This window comes from Stegostoma tigrinum, chromosome 10, assembly GCF_030684315.1.
Source record: "Stegostoma tigrinum isolate sSteTig4 chromosome 10, sSteTig4.hap1, whole genome shotgun sequence".
NCBI lineage: Eukaryota > Metazoa > Chordata > Chondrichthyes > Orectolobiformes > Stegostomatidae > Stegostoma > Stegostoma tigrinum.
Genome location: NC_081363.1, coordinates 48,178,312 through 48,191,921, shown reverse-complemented (window position 1 = coordinate 48,191,921; position 13,610 = coordinate 48,178,312). Strand labels below are relative to the sequence as shown.

At 49.1% G+C, this 13,610-nt stretch overlaps 1 protein-coding gene across 4 annotated transcripts in view; it reads right to left on the bottom strand.

The window, feature by feature from the left end:
* ktn1 (kinectin 1) overlaps positions 1-13,610 on the bottom strand; it is a 130,221-nt gene that overhangs the window by 7,436 nt on the left and 109,175 nt on the right. For all 4 annotated transcript variants that reach the window (XM_048537215.2, XM_048537218.2, XM_048537219.2 and 1 more), the window contains 7 exons: positions 8,692-8,781; positions 7,965-8,042; positions 5,420-5,509; positions 5,228-5,320; positions 4,738-4,809; positions 1,522-1,605; positions 1,195-1,278 (listed from right to left, as the gene is read on the bottom strand). In XM_048537215.2, coding sequence (XP_048393172.2) covers positions 1,195-1,278; positions 1,522-1,605; positions 4,738-4,809; positions 5,228-5,320; positions 5,420-5,509; positions 7,965-8,042; positions 8,692-8,781 — 591 coding nt within the window. The remainder of the gene's footprint in view (positions 1-1,194; positions 1,279-1,521; positions 1,606-4,737; positions 4,810-5,227; positions 5,321-5,419; positions 5,510-7,964; positions 8,043-8,691; positions 8,782-13,610) is intronic.

Below are 13,610 nucleotides of genomic sequence, written 5' to 3'. Positions count from 1 at the left end.
TTAACTGTTAGTTTGTTTAGATAAGGGAAACAACAAAATAATCCTGGACTTTGATATTCCACTTGGGTACCTCAAACCAACTACTAAAAACAGCAGTGGTGGAGACATTGTTTATTTTCACCACAGTAACCAAAAAGACAGAAAGGGTGAGCTGTTATCCTCCTGTACAGATCAAAACTCAAGAAGACTTGCAAGATAATTGAAACTGGAACCTTTCCTCTGGGCGAGACTCAACCACAGATTTAAAACTGACTATGTTGCAATACAGGCCAAATTTTAGGAGACATCAACAGATGCAATTATATTATGCATAATTAAAATGGTAGAAGCCCGAGTTTATTAATGCCACATTGAATAAACGAGTTTCATTGTATCAGCTAATGCAACCTGTGCAATTCTCAAAAATTCTGGATAACCTAAAAGCTGGTCTTTTAAACTAGGCTTCAACATCCTTTAAGTAAAAGCAAATTACAATGGAGCCAGTGATCTGAAATAGAATAAACGGTAGTGGTGAGGAAACTCATTCAGGGGATGTCATACTGGACTCGAAACATTAGCTGTTTCTGTCCACAGACATTACCAGGCTTGCTGAGTTTCTCCAACACTTCACATTCATTAACATTCCTTATGAGATTAACTCCTCAAAACATAAAAGAAAACTAACAACCCTAATGTCTAGCAGAAAAACCAACAAAGCAGATTTTCTGTAATGAATCAGATACTAATTTAAATATTTGGCAAGAAATAGTTTGTGCTAAAATTAGTGCAAAGGGGATGAACTAAGACAACACAAGGAACCAACTGGCACTACCAAACATGCCCCCACCCTGGTCTTAACCAACTCAACGCACAAGGCAAAGTGGACCAGGCAGCATGAGGGACTGCCATCACTTTTTAAAACTGGATGAGTGAGAATTGAATTTGGGGTGTTAGTCTTTTTGCTGTTGGGAGTAATTTTTCTGTTTAGAGAAAATTAAAGATGCGGCGTTTGTTTTCATTCAGAAAGGTTAACAAATGTCAGTTGAATAGGTTGAAGTTGCTCAATTATGAACAAGTTTGTTTCAGTACTTAGAAATAGTTTTAAAAAACACATTTGTTGTAAGGAAGATGAGTACAGGATGGTCTGCACTACTGGCTGGCATAAAATTTAAGCATCTTTTGGAATAAGTTAAAGAAATGCGTGAAATTTCTTACCAAATTTAGTTCTTCATTCTGCTTTATTGCTTCAGCACAAGAATCATCAAGTTTTTTCTGTAATTCAGTCAACAGAACTTTGAGCTGAAAATGAAGTTTAAAAATCTAATTAGACCATTCTTGGGACAGTTACATTCATACTTGAATTGGGCTGACAAAAAAAAGTCAAGACCCCATTGTCGCATTAGATGAGATTTTAAGAGGTTCTTTTCAGAAATTGCAAGTTTAATGGGTCACCACACGTACTGTTTGGTTTTATTTTCTGCTGTCAGCAACTTTATAGCAATCATAAACGTTTCTTTTTTTTTAAAAAAAAGACAGACATACTTCTCTAACTTCAGTTACACAAGTTGCTCTCTCTGATTCCACCTTTTCCAACTCAGTTGCAAGATGATTATTTTGTTTTTTAAGCTGTAAAAGAATTATAATAGTTTCAAAGAACTTGCATTAATAATGTAGGCAGATTTTAGAGCTATTTACTTGTCACAATGGTATAGTATGATCAATACCAAATACCTTGTATCATTAAAAAAGCCAGAGAAACTCTGATTCTGCAGCACCTGTGCAGGGAGAAACAGTTAATGTTTTAAATCTTAAGGCTCTTCAGATCTGAAGAATCTGTTTAATGTTAACTAGTTCTCTCTCCACAGATGCTGCAAAGCCCAAGTTTCTCCAGCATTCTGTTCTAACTTCAGATTTCCAGCAGTTTATAACTTTTGTAGCAGTTCATTGCAGAATAAGTTTTTAAAATTACAGGGAGGTGGCTTCTCTTTAAAAAAGAAAGAATTAATGTTGAGATCAAAATGCTTAGGCTTTACTGAGTCCAACAGGCAATCAAACAAATTATCACAGCTAATTGAATCAGGATTTTTCTGATAATGATACTTCTTAAAACTAAGTTACTGTTTAGACGAAGGACATTTCACCCATAATATCCATGCTCTCTCTCTGCCAGAGAATCTAATTAACTCCATTACCCTGGTCTATCCCACAGTTCAACCAGTCTAAAAGACACAAAGAAAATCGAGCTCAAGCTTCTCAGATTGTGATACAAATTAAATAAATTGTAATCACAGATGTGTTACAATGCAGGTGCACATTTGGCTATCGTGCCGACACGAGTTCATTACATTAGCGTCATATACCTCAATCCAAGCTCAAATGCTTTTAGTGGAACATCCACCAATATGGTCTACTGCATCCGCTGCTCCCGATGTGGCTTCCTCTACATCAGTGAGACGGAGTGGAGGCTCACAGACCACTTTGTAGAACGCCTGCACTCTGTTCGTGACAAACTACATCTTCCAGTCGCAAACTACTTCAACACCCATCCTGGGCCCCCTCCAGTGTCACAATGATGCCACCGTCAAACTGGTGGAGTAGCACCTCACATGCTGCCTTGGGGGCCTACAACCCAATGGTCTCAATGTGGACCTGACCAGTTTCAAAATGTTCCCGCCACCAGCCTGGTCCCATGACCAACCCTCCCTCTCATCCCCACCTCCTTGACCCATCTGTCTTCTTCTCCCACCGATCCACTCCTCTCACCTCACTGAGGAATCCCCTCCACCGCTTAACTGCACTCACCTATCACCGAATACCAACGTTCCCCAGCCCTGTCCTTCCTTGCTGTTTACTTCAGAGCTCCCCCCCGCAACCATTTCTGAAGAAGGGCCCTGACCCGAAACCTCAGCTTTCCTGCTCCTTTGATACTGCCTGATCTGCTGGGTGCCTTCAGCTCCACACAATTATCTCTGACTCCAACATCAGCAATTCTTACTATTTCAAATACATTTTAGGTCAGTTTCATAAGAACACAATCCTTTATAAGGGGACTATTATGCTCAAGTCTGCAACACGTTTCAAAATTATTTAATTAGACAAAGGCAACACTGGCAAAGCCAGCACTTGCTGATGCCCTTGAATGGCGTGTACTGCTAGGATGTTTCTGTGGACTGTTAAGAGTCAACCACATTGTTGACAATCTAGACTCATCTGTAGGCGAGTCCAGACAAGGAAGGCAAATTTCCCAAAAAAAACCATGTTGTAAACCAGATAGCCATTATTGTAAAAAGATGGAGACAGAAAGAATTAATAGAATTGAAACAAGCTACTTCAATAGGATTTGCACTAGTATCTACAGAACATTATCCTGGGTCTTTGGATGATTAGCCCACCATTACCATTATGCCACCACCTGCCACTGAACCAAACTGCCACGTCAAGAACAATTATTTCCCACTACAGAAAGCCATAAGGTCTCTAGTCCATTAAACACATGGCACAACCTCTCAAATTACGATTTTCTCATTTTAGTTTTTACTTGTTCCCCTCATTATCCCTTTGACATGACTGTAGCAGAAAAAAAATCATTGGAGTTTCTCAATCAAAACTCAAAGCACCCATTGTATACAATCAACATATTGCTATAATTTCTGCATAACTTTCAAATGTAACAGCTTAAGATTTAAAATACAGACCCAATTACAGGGACAAAAAAACTACTTTAGGCCCTTTGTCCTAGACTTCCTCTGCCTTCCTGATGCACCCCTCTATCATGTCCTACCCTTTTTTTTAAAAACGTCTCCCCTCTGATAAATTGCCTCAATAACCCAGACCTCAAATTATTGTTGTCATTTGGCATTCCTACTCTTCAGCCACTGTCTTAACCTCGTCAGATAAAGTCACAACCAAAATCTGTTCTGCCACCGTAAAGTAGAAAAGGCAACCACGTTAGCCATCTTTGAGCTTCCAATTCACGATTTATCTGGGACTATATCTGTACAAACCCACACCAAACATGGGTCATCATCCAACCTCTTAGTCTCCTTTGTTACGGTCTAACTTTCTTTTACACTTAATTAACCTCCACACTCTTCAGTCTTCATTCCCTCCCACCAACATTCATACCACCTATTAAATTTCTCTGCTAACCTACTTCCTGCCTCAACAATGGGCAACATCTAATATAGGGGATTTCAATTTCTGTTTGACTTGTTCTGTCTTCTTTTGTCTCCTCTCCTGCAGATCTTGCTACTTCCTGTCAGTCTGATTCAAATGTTCCGAGCCAAGTTCACAGCCACACTTCGATACTTTATGCAGTCTCTCCATGTCCAATTGATCCCAGAAAAGGCTACTTCTAACTTTTCTGTATGCCTCACCAACTCATTTCTTGATGAAGTTTCCCCTGAAACGTTCTTGTAATAATACCTGCAAATGCAATTTGATGTGTTCTCAAGTTTGTTTAACTGCCCTGACATGCAATGATGTACCTGAAGCAGGTGAGACATGAACCTGAACCTCCTAGACCATGTTTCCCTTCAATTGACATTTTAACCAACTTGTTCAAAGATGTCATCACACACCTGTGGAATAGATGGGACTTGAATCCAGGCCTGCTGGCTCAATAGAACATTATCACTGTAGGCACAAATCCCTGACGTCTGCCACCCTTAATTTTTGCACAAGTACACTGCTGAAAATACCTCCACATACTAAAAAAACAACAGCTTTAATTTTTTGGACAAAAAGTGATTCACATACTTGCTCAACTTCAGTGTTTGTACGCTTCACCATTTCTAACTCTTGCTCTAACGTGCGAACCGTTGACTGCATCTAGAATATAAAATGAATATTAAAGATTAGGCCTTTCATAGTCATGTATCTAAACACTACTCTTTAGAATTCCTTCAATTATGTAAATCGAAAAATAAACTTCACATACAGGCACACAAAAGCAGTTGTTTCACACTTTCAGATACTATGGGTTTCTAAATAATTTTCAATTTGATACTGAAGAATTAAGTACTGTTAAAATGAGACATGTAGCCCAAGCTTCTCATCTCATATTAATCAGAATTGAAACAGAAGAAAGCCAAATTCAAAAACTGAACACTTAGAACATAGAACAGTCTAAACCAAGAGAAAGTCTATGTAACATAATTCTGACCAGTCTGACCAAGGCCCTAGTTCTTATCTGCAATGAATAGTCCAATTCTAGGAAATGAGGCACACCACTGCAAGAGTCCAATACCTTTATCAATGCCTTCTGAGAATCTTCCAGTTTCAATTTCCATTTGCCTTCCTCCTCTTCAACACTGCTTTGCAATCTCTGTAAAATTCCTTCCTATGGATAATATCATTGAGAATTTACTTTTTGTGGAACATATGAAAAGAAAACACAAACTTTCAACTCTGCTGGGAAAGGCAATTAAACAAAACCTACCGTTTCAGCAAGTACTGTCTTGTACTTCTCACACTCTAACTGTAACATCGCATGCATCTCCTCACCTTCTTTTTCTTTGTGTTCTATGACCTAGATTTTGGAAATAACCAAAAAGTTAAAGCAATAACTTGCATACCCGTAATACAGAAAAATGTACTAAGATGCTTCAAACAGATGTGAGCAGAAACGTACACTGAGCCAAAGGCAGAAATTAAAAATGCAGGTTGGGAGGGTATGGGCTTGATCAAAACAGCAGATTTCAAGTATTGTAACAGTGAAAAGATACAGGTGGCTCAGGAGGAATTTCTAAGACTGGGTCTAAGATACCTTCACTTGTAGTTTCAATCAATTAAAATGTGAAGAGAGATCATGACAGAGTGAACATTCTATTGTTGAGGATCATTTAAGCCAGTGCAGAGGATACAGATTTTAAAATATAATTACTTCAGTCTTCCCAATATTTAGCTAATGAAATGAAGACCATCCAAGTTTTGAATGCTAAACAAACAGACCCTACCAGAAAGGACAAGGCAGCACCTGATGTTGGCAGGTAACAGCAAAGAGCAACAAGGAGAGATTGGGTACATCCAGTGTCATAGCTTTGTTCTCTAAGACAGTGGCAAGTGAGAAAAGCTATTGCTAGCTTCATCCTCTGGCTGCAATTCAGTTAACATTGCAAGTAAGCACGGCTTTACAAAAAAAAAAGCTAATTAATGAAGGAAAACCATTAGAGATGGAGTATAGGATTAACTCTGTCCCAGGGTGAAACAGGGTCAAATGCAAGCAATAAAATCCTGAAAACTGAAAACAAAAATAATTAGAAATAAATACCATTGGATTGCCCAATCCTACAACTGCTATTAGATTTCCCACCAGGACAAATGGCTTACATGTCTTAGGGAAATTTAGCTTAAAACAAACAATTTCTCTGTGGGTTTTGATGCTATAACAATTCAGGGTACATTAAGTCGGGACATAATTAAAAGCAAAGCATGTCAGCTTTTCAAGAGGTTTGTATTTCACAAACAAAATAAACAACTGGAAAACAATTTCAATATTTTCTGCAAAGTGGCAATACAAGGACCAAAGTTGTTTTGTGAAGATTTTCTTCTAAAACAGATGCTATTTCCCCCTTCATGGTCGCCCAAGACCCAGACGGTTATACATCTGCAGTAATGACAAGCTATTATTACATTCACACAGCTAATTTAGGTATCTATAGAGAGAAGCAGTTCATGCTAGTAACACCTCCTTCTAAAATGCATGGCAGCACTGGAGCAGCTGCTCCAATGTTTGACACATTGCAGTGTCAGTACACTGACTGTAGCACTGACCTCCCTCATGGGAGTCACTGTTGTGCACGGGCTTTGGAGGTCTGGGCAACCAGCAAGAAAATTAGAGGAAACACTGCATGCAGTATAACTGATTTGAGAGATAATGACTTGGACACTGTCAAAATTGAAATACCTAGTGGTGTTATATTTTAGGCTGAGCAAGCTGCAAGGGAACCAACTAATTACTAATCACACCATTTTTTAATTATTTTATGCAGCAATCCAAATGAAGTCTCATTCTGGCTCGAAAACTTAATTGCATTTGAAGTTTATTTATTTCTGTTCAGACTTCTACTCATGGAATATGAATGAAATACTCAAACATTCACTCCCTCTATCACTGATGCTCAATTGTACGTATGGCTACTATCTAGTAAATACACTGCAGAAAATCAAAGACATGTTTGACATGCTTCAAACCCACAGCCTCTACCATCTAGGAGGACCAGGGCAGCAGATACATAGGAACATCACTTCTGACCCATTCGTCATCATGATTTGGAAAAAGATCACTATTTCTTCACTGTCATTGAGTCCAAGTCAGAGAAGCCCCTTCCCAACAGCAATGTGGGTGTACCATACCGATGAACTGCAGCAATTCAAGGAGGCAGTTCATCACCAGCTTCTTAAAAGTAACTATAGATGGTCAATAATGCTAACCTAGCTAGCCACACCCACATGAATAAGAATTTACCTTCACTCATGGAATATTCAAAAAGTGACAAGTATTTACTTGTGTCAGCCAGCACTCATTAAAGAAAAGCGAAGCACAAACTACTTTCCATAAGTCTCCATTATTCCTCCTCCGATAACAAAGTACTTGGAGATTTCAGTACCAGATCTTCAACATATCTGATCTCTGTACAAGTGACTCAGATCTGAGACGGTACTCCACAGAAGTAATCAAGAAGTGAGTTTGAAATACGCTTAGATATTTTGAAAAAGGTTGAATTAGCTCAGTTCCCATGCTACCTTAATGAATTTTATCCAGGAAATGTAATATCCATAAAATGTTCATTTCTTCTATACAACCTTTGCTACTACCAATAACATTATCCAACAATTTCAATTTCCACCTCAACTGTTGTCACCTTGAAAACTTTGTTCAGGAGGAAATGTATAACATGAAAAAAAAAGTGAAATGAATGAACAAACCAATATGTTGCTATAATGTAATAATCTTTTCTCAAGCATAGTTTAAGGAAACAAACCTTTGTTTGATCTGCTAGCAACGAAGACAAACTTCTTTGTGCTGCAATCTCAAACTCCTGTAGCCATTCTGAATATTCCTGTAAAGATTTAAAACAAAAAAACTGTTTTTCACATTAGGAAGAAAGTTGTACTGCTGCCATACAGAGCACAAAATCAGAATTCATGTCACAGTTAAAAATATGAACAATTTTTCTAATAAACTCAAACTTTGCAGAGGAGGCTACTTTTGAGTGAAGTCTTGAAACCTGTCTCAATAGAAAGCCAAATAAAAAACTATAAATTACAAATGGAATTCAACAGCTGTGCTTTAAAAGAAAACATTACTTTCAAAACAAAGAATAAGTTTTGTTTTATAACTCTTAAGAAACGGAAAGGTTGGGAAGTGTTGATGTTGAAAGTAACCTGGTTCATAAGGCACTAAAAAGCTAACACACAGGTACAGCAAGCAATTTGAAAGGCTCAGTCATGATTTAAGTTTGAAATAGAAATTAGCAGATTTTTAAAGGCGTAAGGAAATGAGGTTAAGCACCTTGAGGTACATAATCAATGACCGAGTACAGCAGAGCCAGTTAGAGGGACTGAAAGATTCAAAGTATTGCCGCTTTTACGTTCCTACATATGCCAGGGATTAAATGCCCCATACAAATTAAAAATGTATAAAACCATTTGATTTGCAATCTCATCTGAAAGAAAGTCAAGATGTTGTGTGTGTTAAATAAGCATTACCAAGGCAGAAGGCACCAACACTCCAGGAAATAGACCTTGCAAAGCATCTTTCGTCAGTGACTGTACAGCAGCAACTTGTTGATCTTTCTCCTGTTCAAAAAGAGAAATATGTATTACAATAAAGTGTGAAACTACACACCTGAAGCGGCTAACTAGTAAGCAAGCAAGCAAGCAGTGACACAGCACACTGGTATATCAATACACCATGCCACATGTGACAGGGGTGAGAGAATTTCACCCTTGGACTTTGGATATTTTCAACTGCAAACTGGGGAGATGATGCTTTGGGAGTCATTTGCCAGTGAGAGAAAACAGGACAAAAAAAGGAAAAAAAAAAGCACAGGAGTTTTTCTTGTACAGCTCCAAACAGCCAGTTATATTACAAAATTGTCAGATGCCTTGAAGTTCACAACCTGACTGTCTTAAGGCAATAGGTTAGAGTTGGGGCAAATTGTGGGGGGAGGGGAAAGAAGAGAAGAGGAGGGAGAGACTGGAGGTGGTGGTAGTGGTAGGGAGGGAAAGAAATATGAGGGAGGGGAGGGAGGGGAGGGGAGAAAGAGGGGGGGGGGAGAGAAAGGGGGGGGGGGGGAGAGAGAGGGGGGGAGAGAAAGAGGGGGGGGGAGAGAAAGAGGGGGGGGGAGAGAAAGAGGGGGGGGGAGGAGAGAAAGAGGGGGGGGGAGGAGAGAAAGAGGGGGGGGGAGGAGAGAAAGAGGGGGGGGGGGGAGAGAAAGAGGGGGGGGGGGGAGAGAAAGAGGGGGGGGGGGGAGAGAAAGAGGGGGGGGGGGAGAGAAAGAGGGGGGGGGGAGAGAAGAGGGGGGGGGAGAGAAAGAGGGGGGGGGGGAGAGAAAGAGGGGGGGGGGGGAGAGAAAGAGGGGGGGGGGGAGAGAAAGAGGGGGGGAGAGAGAAAGAGGGGGGGAGAGAGAAAGAGGGGGGGGAGAGAGAAAGAGGGGGGAGAGAGAAAGAGGGGGGGGAGAGAGAAAGAGGGGGGGAGAGAGAAAGAGGGGGGGAGAGAGAAAGAGGGGGGGAGAGAGAAAGAGGGGGGGAGAGAGAAGAGGGGGGGGAGAGAAAGAGGGGGGGAGAGAGAAAGAGGGGGGGAGAGAGAAAGAGGGGGGAGAGAGAAAGAGGAGGGGGAGAAGAAGGGGGGGGAGAAGAAGGGGGGGGGAGAAGAGGGGGGGGGAGAAGAAGGGGGGGGAGAAGAAGGGGGGGGAGAAGAAGGGGGGGGAGAAGAAGGGGGGGGGAGAAGAAGGGGGGGGAGAAGAAGGGGGGGGGAGAAGAAGGGGGGGGGGAGACGAAGGGGGGGGAGAAGAAGGGGGGGGGAGAAGAAGGGGGGGGAGAAGAAGGGGGGGGAGAAGAAGGGGGGGGGAGAAGAAGGGGGGGGGGAGAAGAAGGGGGGGGAGAAGAAGGGGGGGGGGGGGAAGAAGGGGGGGGGGGGGAAGAAGGGGGGGGGGGAAGAAGGGGGGGGGGGGAAGAAGGGGGGGGGAAGAAGGGGGGGGAAGAAGGGGGGGGGAAGAAGGGGGGGGGGAAGAAGGGGGGGGAAGGGGAAGGGGGGGGGGGAAAGGGGGGGGAAAGGGGGGGGGAAGGGGGGGGGGAAGGGGGGGGAAGGGGGGGGGGAAAGGGGGGGGGGAGAAGGGGGGGGGGAGAAGGGGTGGGGAGAAAGAGGGGGGGAAGAAGGGGGGGGAGAAGGGGGGGGAGAAGGGGGGTGGGGAGAAGAGGGGGGGGAGAAAGAGGGGGGGAGAAGGGGGGTGGGGAGAAAGAGGGGGGGGGGGGAAAGAAGGGGGGGGGAAAGAATGGGGGGGGAAAGAAGGGGGGGGAAGAAGGGGGGGGAAGAAGGGGGGGGAAGAAGGGGGGGGAGAAGGGGGGGGAGAAGGGGGGTGGGGAGAAGAGAGGGGGGGAGAAGGGGGGGGGGAGAAGGGGGGGGGAGAAGGGGGGGAGAAGGGGGGGAGAAGGGGGGGGGAGAAGGGGGGTGGGGAGAAAGAGGGGGGGGAGAAGGGGGGGGGAGAAGGGGGGGGAGAAGGGGGGGGGAGAAGGGGGGGGAGAAGGGGGGGGGAGAAGGGGGGGGAGAAGGGGGGGGAGAAGGGGGGGGAGAAGGGGGGGGAGAAGGGGGGTGGGGAGAAAGAGGGGGGAAGAAGGGGGGGGAGAAGGGGGGGGAGAAGGGGGGTGGGGGAAGAAGAGGGGGGGGAAGAAGGGGGGGGAGAAGGGGGGGGGGAGAAAGAGGGGGAGAAAGAGGGGGGAGAAAGAGGGGGGAGAAAGAGGGGGAGAAAGAGGGGGGAGAAAGAGGGGGAGAAGAGGGGGGGGGGAGAAGGGGGGTGGGGAGAAAGAGGGGGGGAAGAAGGGGGGGGAGAAGGGGGGGGAGAAGGGGGGGGAGAAGGGGGGGGGAGAAGGGGGGGGAGAAGGGGGGGGAGAAGGGGGGGGGAGAAGGGGGGGGGAGAAAGAGGGGGGGGAAGAAGGGGGGTGGGGAGAAAGAGGGGGGGAAGAGGGGGGGGAGAAGGGGGGGGAGAAGGGGGGGGGAGAAAGAGGGGGAAGAAGGGGGGGGGAGAAGGGGGGTGGGGAGAAAGAAGGGGGGGGAGAAGGGGGGGGGAAGAAGGGGGGGGAAGAAGGGGGGGGGAAGTAGGGGGGGGAAGAAGGGGGGGGGAGAAGGGGGGGGGATGTAGGGGGGGGGATGAAGGGGGGGGGGGGATGTTGGGGGGGGAAGAAGGGGGGGTGAAGAAGGGGGGGGGAAGAAGGGGGGGGAAGAAGGGGGGGAGAAGGGGGGGAGAAGGGGGGGAGAAGGGGGGGAGAAGGGGGGGGAGAAGGGGGGGGAGAAGGGGGGGGAGAAGGGGGGGGAGAAGGGGGGGGTGAGGGGGGGGAAGAAGGGGGGGGGAAGAAGGGGGGGGGAAGAAGGGGGGGGTAGAAGGGGGGGGAAGAAGGGGGGGGGAAGAAGGGGGGGGGAAGAAGGGGGGGGGAAGAAGGGGGGGGGGGGAAGAGGGGGGGGGGGAAGAAGGGGGGGGGGGAAGAAGGGGGGGGGGAAGAAGGGGGGGGGAGAAGGGGGTGGGGGGAAGAAGGGGGGGGAAGAAGGGGGGGGGAAGAAGGGGGGGGGAAGAAGGGGGGGGAAGAAGGGGGGGGGAAGAAGGGGGGGAAGAAGGGGGGGGGGAAGAAGGGGGGGGGATGAAGGGGGGGGAGAAGGGGGGGGGAGAAGGGGGGGGGAGAAGGGGGGGGGAGAAGGGGGGGGGGAGAAGGGGGGGGGAGAAGGGGGGGGGGATGAAGGGGGGGAGAAGGGGGGGGAGAAGGGGGGGGGAGGAAGGGGGGGAGAAGGGGGGGGGAGAAGGGGGGGGAGAAGGGGGGGGGAGAAGGGGGGGTGGTGGAGAAAGGGGGGGGAGAAGGGGGGGGGAGAAGGGGGGGGGAAGAAGCGGGGGGGGGGGAAGATGCGGGGGTGGGGGGAAGAAGGGGGGGGGGGAAGAAGGGGGGGGGAGAAGGGGGGGGTGGGGAAGAAGGGGGGGGGAGAAGGGGGGGGGAGAAGGGGGGGGAGGAAGGGGGGGGAGGGGGGGAGAAGGGGGGGGGAGAAGGGGGGGGAGAAGGGGGGGGGAGAAGGGGGGGGAGAAGGGGGGGGGAGAAGGGGGGGGGAGAAGGGGGGGGGAGAAGGGGGGGGGGAGAAGGGGGGGGGGGATGAAGGGGGGAAGAAGGGGGGGGGAGAAGGGGGGGAGTGAGGGGGGGGAAGAAGGGGGGGGGGAGAAGGGGGGGGGGGAAGAAGGGGGGGGGAAGAAGGGGGGGGGGAAGAAGGGGGGGGAAGAAGGGGGGGGAGAAGGGGGGGGAGAGGGGGGGGGAAGAAGGGGGGGGAAGAAGGGGGGGGGAAGAAGGGGGGGGGGGGAAGAAGGGGGGGGGGAAGAGGGGGGGGAAGAAGGGGGGGGGAAGAAGGGGGGGGGGATGAAGGGGGGGGGGAATGAAGGGGGGGGGAGATGGGGGGGGGGGAAGAAGGGGGGGGGGAAGAAGGGGGGGGAGGGGGGGGAAGAAGGGGGGGGGGGGAAGAAGGGGGGGGGGGAAGAGGGGGGGGGAGGGGAAGAAGGGGGGGGGGAAGAAGGGGGGGGAAGAAGGGGGGGGAAGAAGGGGGGGGGAAGAAGGGGGGGGGAAGAAGGGGGGGGGGGAAGAAGGGGGGGGGGGAGAAGGGGGGGGGGAAGAAGGGGGGGGAAGTTGGGGGGGGGGAAGAAGGGGGGGGGAAGAAGGGGGGGGGAAAGAAGGGGGGGTTGGGGAAGAAGGGGGGGGGGAAGAATGGGGGGGGGAAGAAGTTGGGGGGGGGATGAAGGGGGGGGGATGAAGGGGGGGGGAAGAAGGGGGGGAAGAAGGGGGGGGAAGAAGGGGGGGGGAGAGGGGGGGGGAGAGGGGGGGGGGAGATGGGGGGGGGGGAGAAGGGGGGGGGGAGAAGGGGGGGGGGGAGTTGGGGGGGGGGAGAAGGGGGGGGGGGGAAGAAGGGGGGGGGGGGAAGAAGGGGGGGGGGGGAAGAAGGGGGGGGGGATGGGGGGGGGGAAGAAGGGGGGGGGAAGAAGGGGGGGGGGGGAAGAAGGGGGGGGGGGAAGAAGGGGGGGGGGAAGAAGGGGGGGGGAAGATGGGGGGGGGGAAGAAGCGGGGGGGGAGGTGAAGCAAGGGGGGGGGGAAGAAGGGGGGGGGGGAAGAAGGGGGGGGGGGGAAGAAGGGGGGGGAGAAGGGGGGGGAAGAAGGGGGGGGGGAAGAAGGGGGGGGGGAAGAAGGGGGGGGGGGAAGAAGGGGGGGGGAAGAAGGGGGGGGGGAAGAAGGGGGGGGGGAAGAAGGGGGGGGGGGGAAGAAGGGGGGGGGGGAAGAAGGGGGGGGGGGGAAGAAGGGGGGGGAAGAAGGGGGGGAAGAAGGGGGGGGAAGAAAGGGGGGGGAAGAAGGGGGGGGGAAGAAGGGGGGGGGAAGAAGGGGGGGGGAAG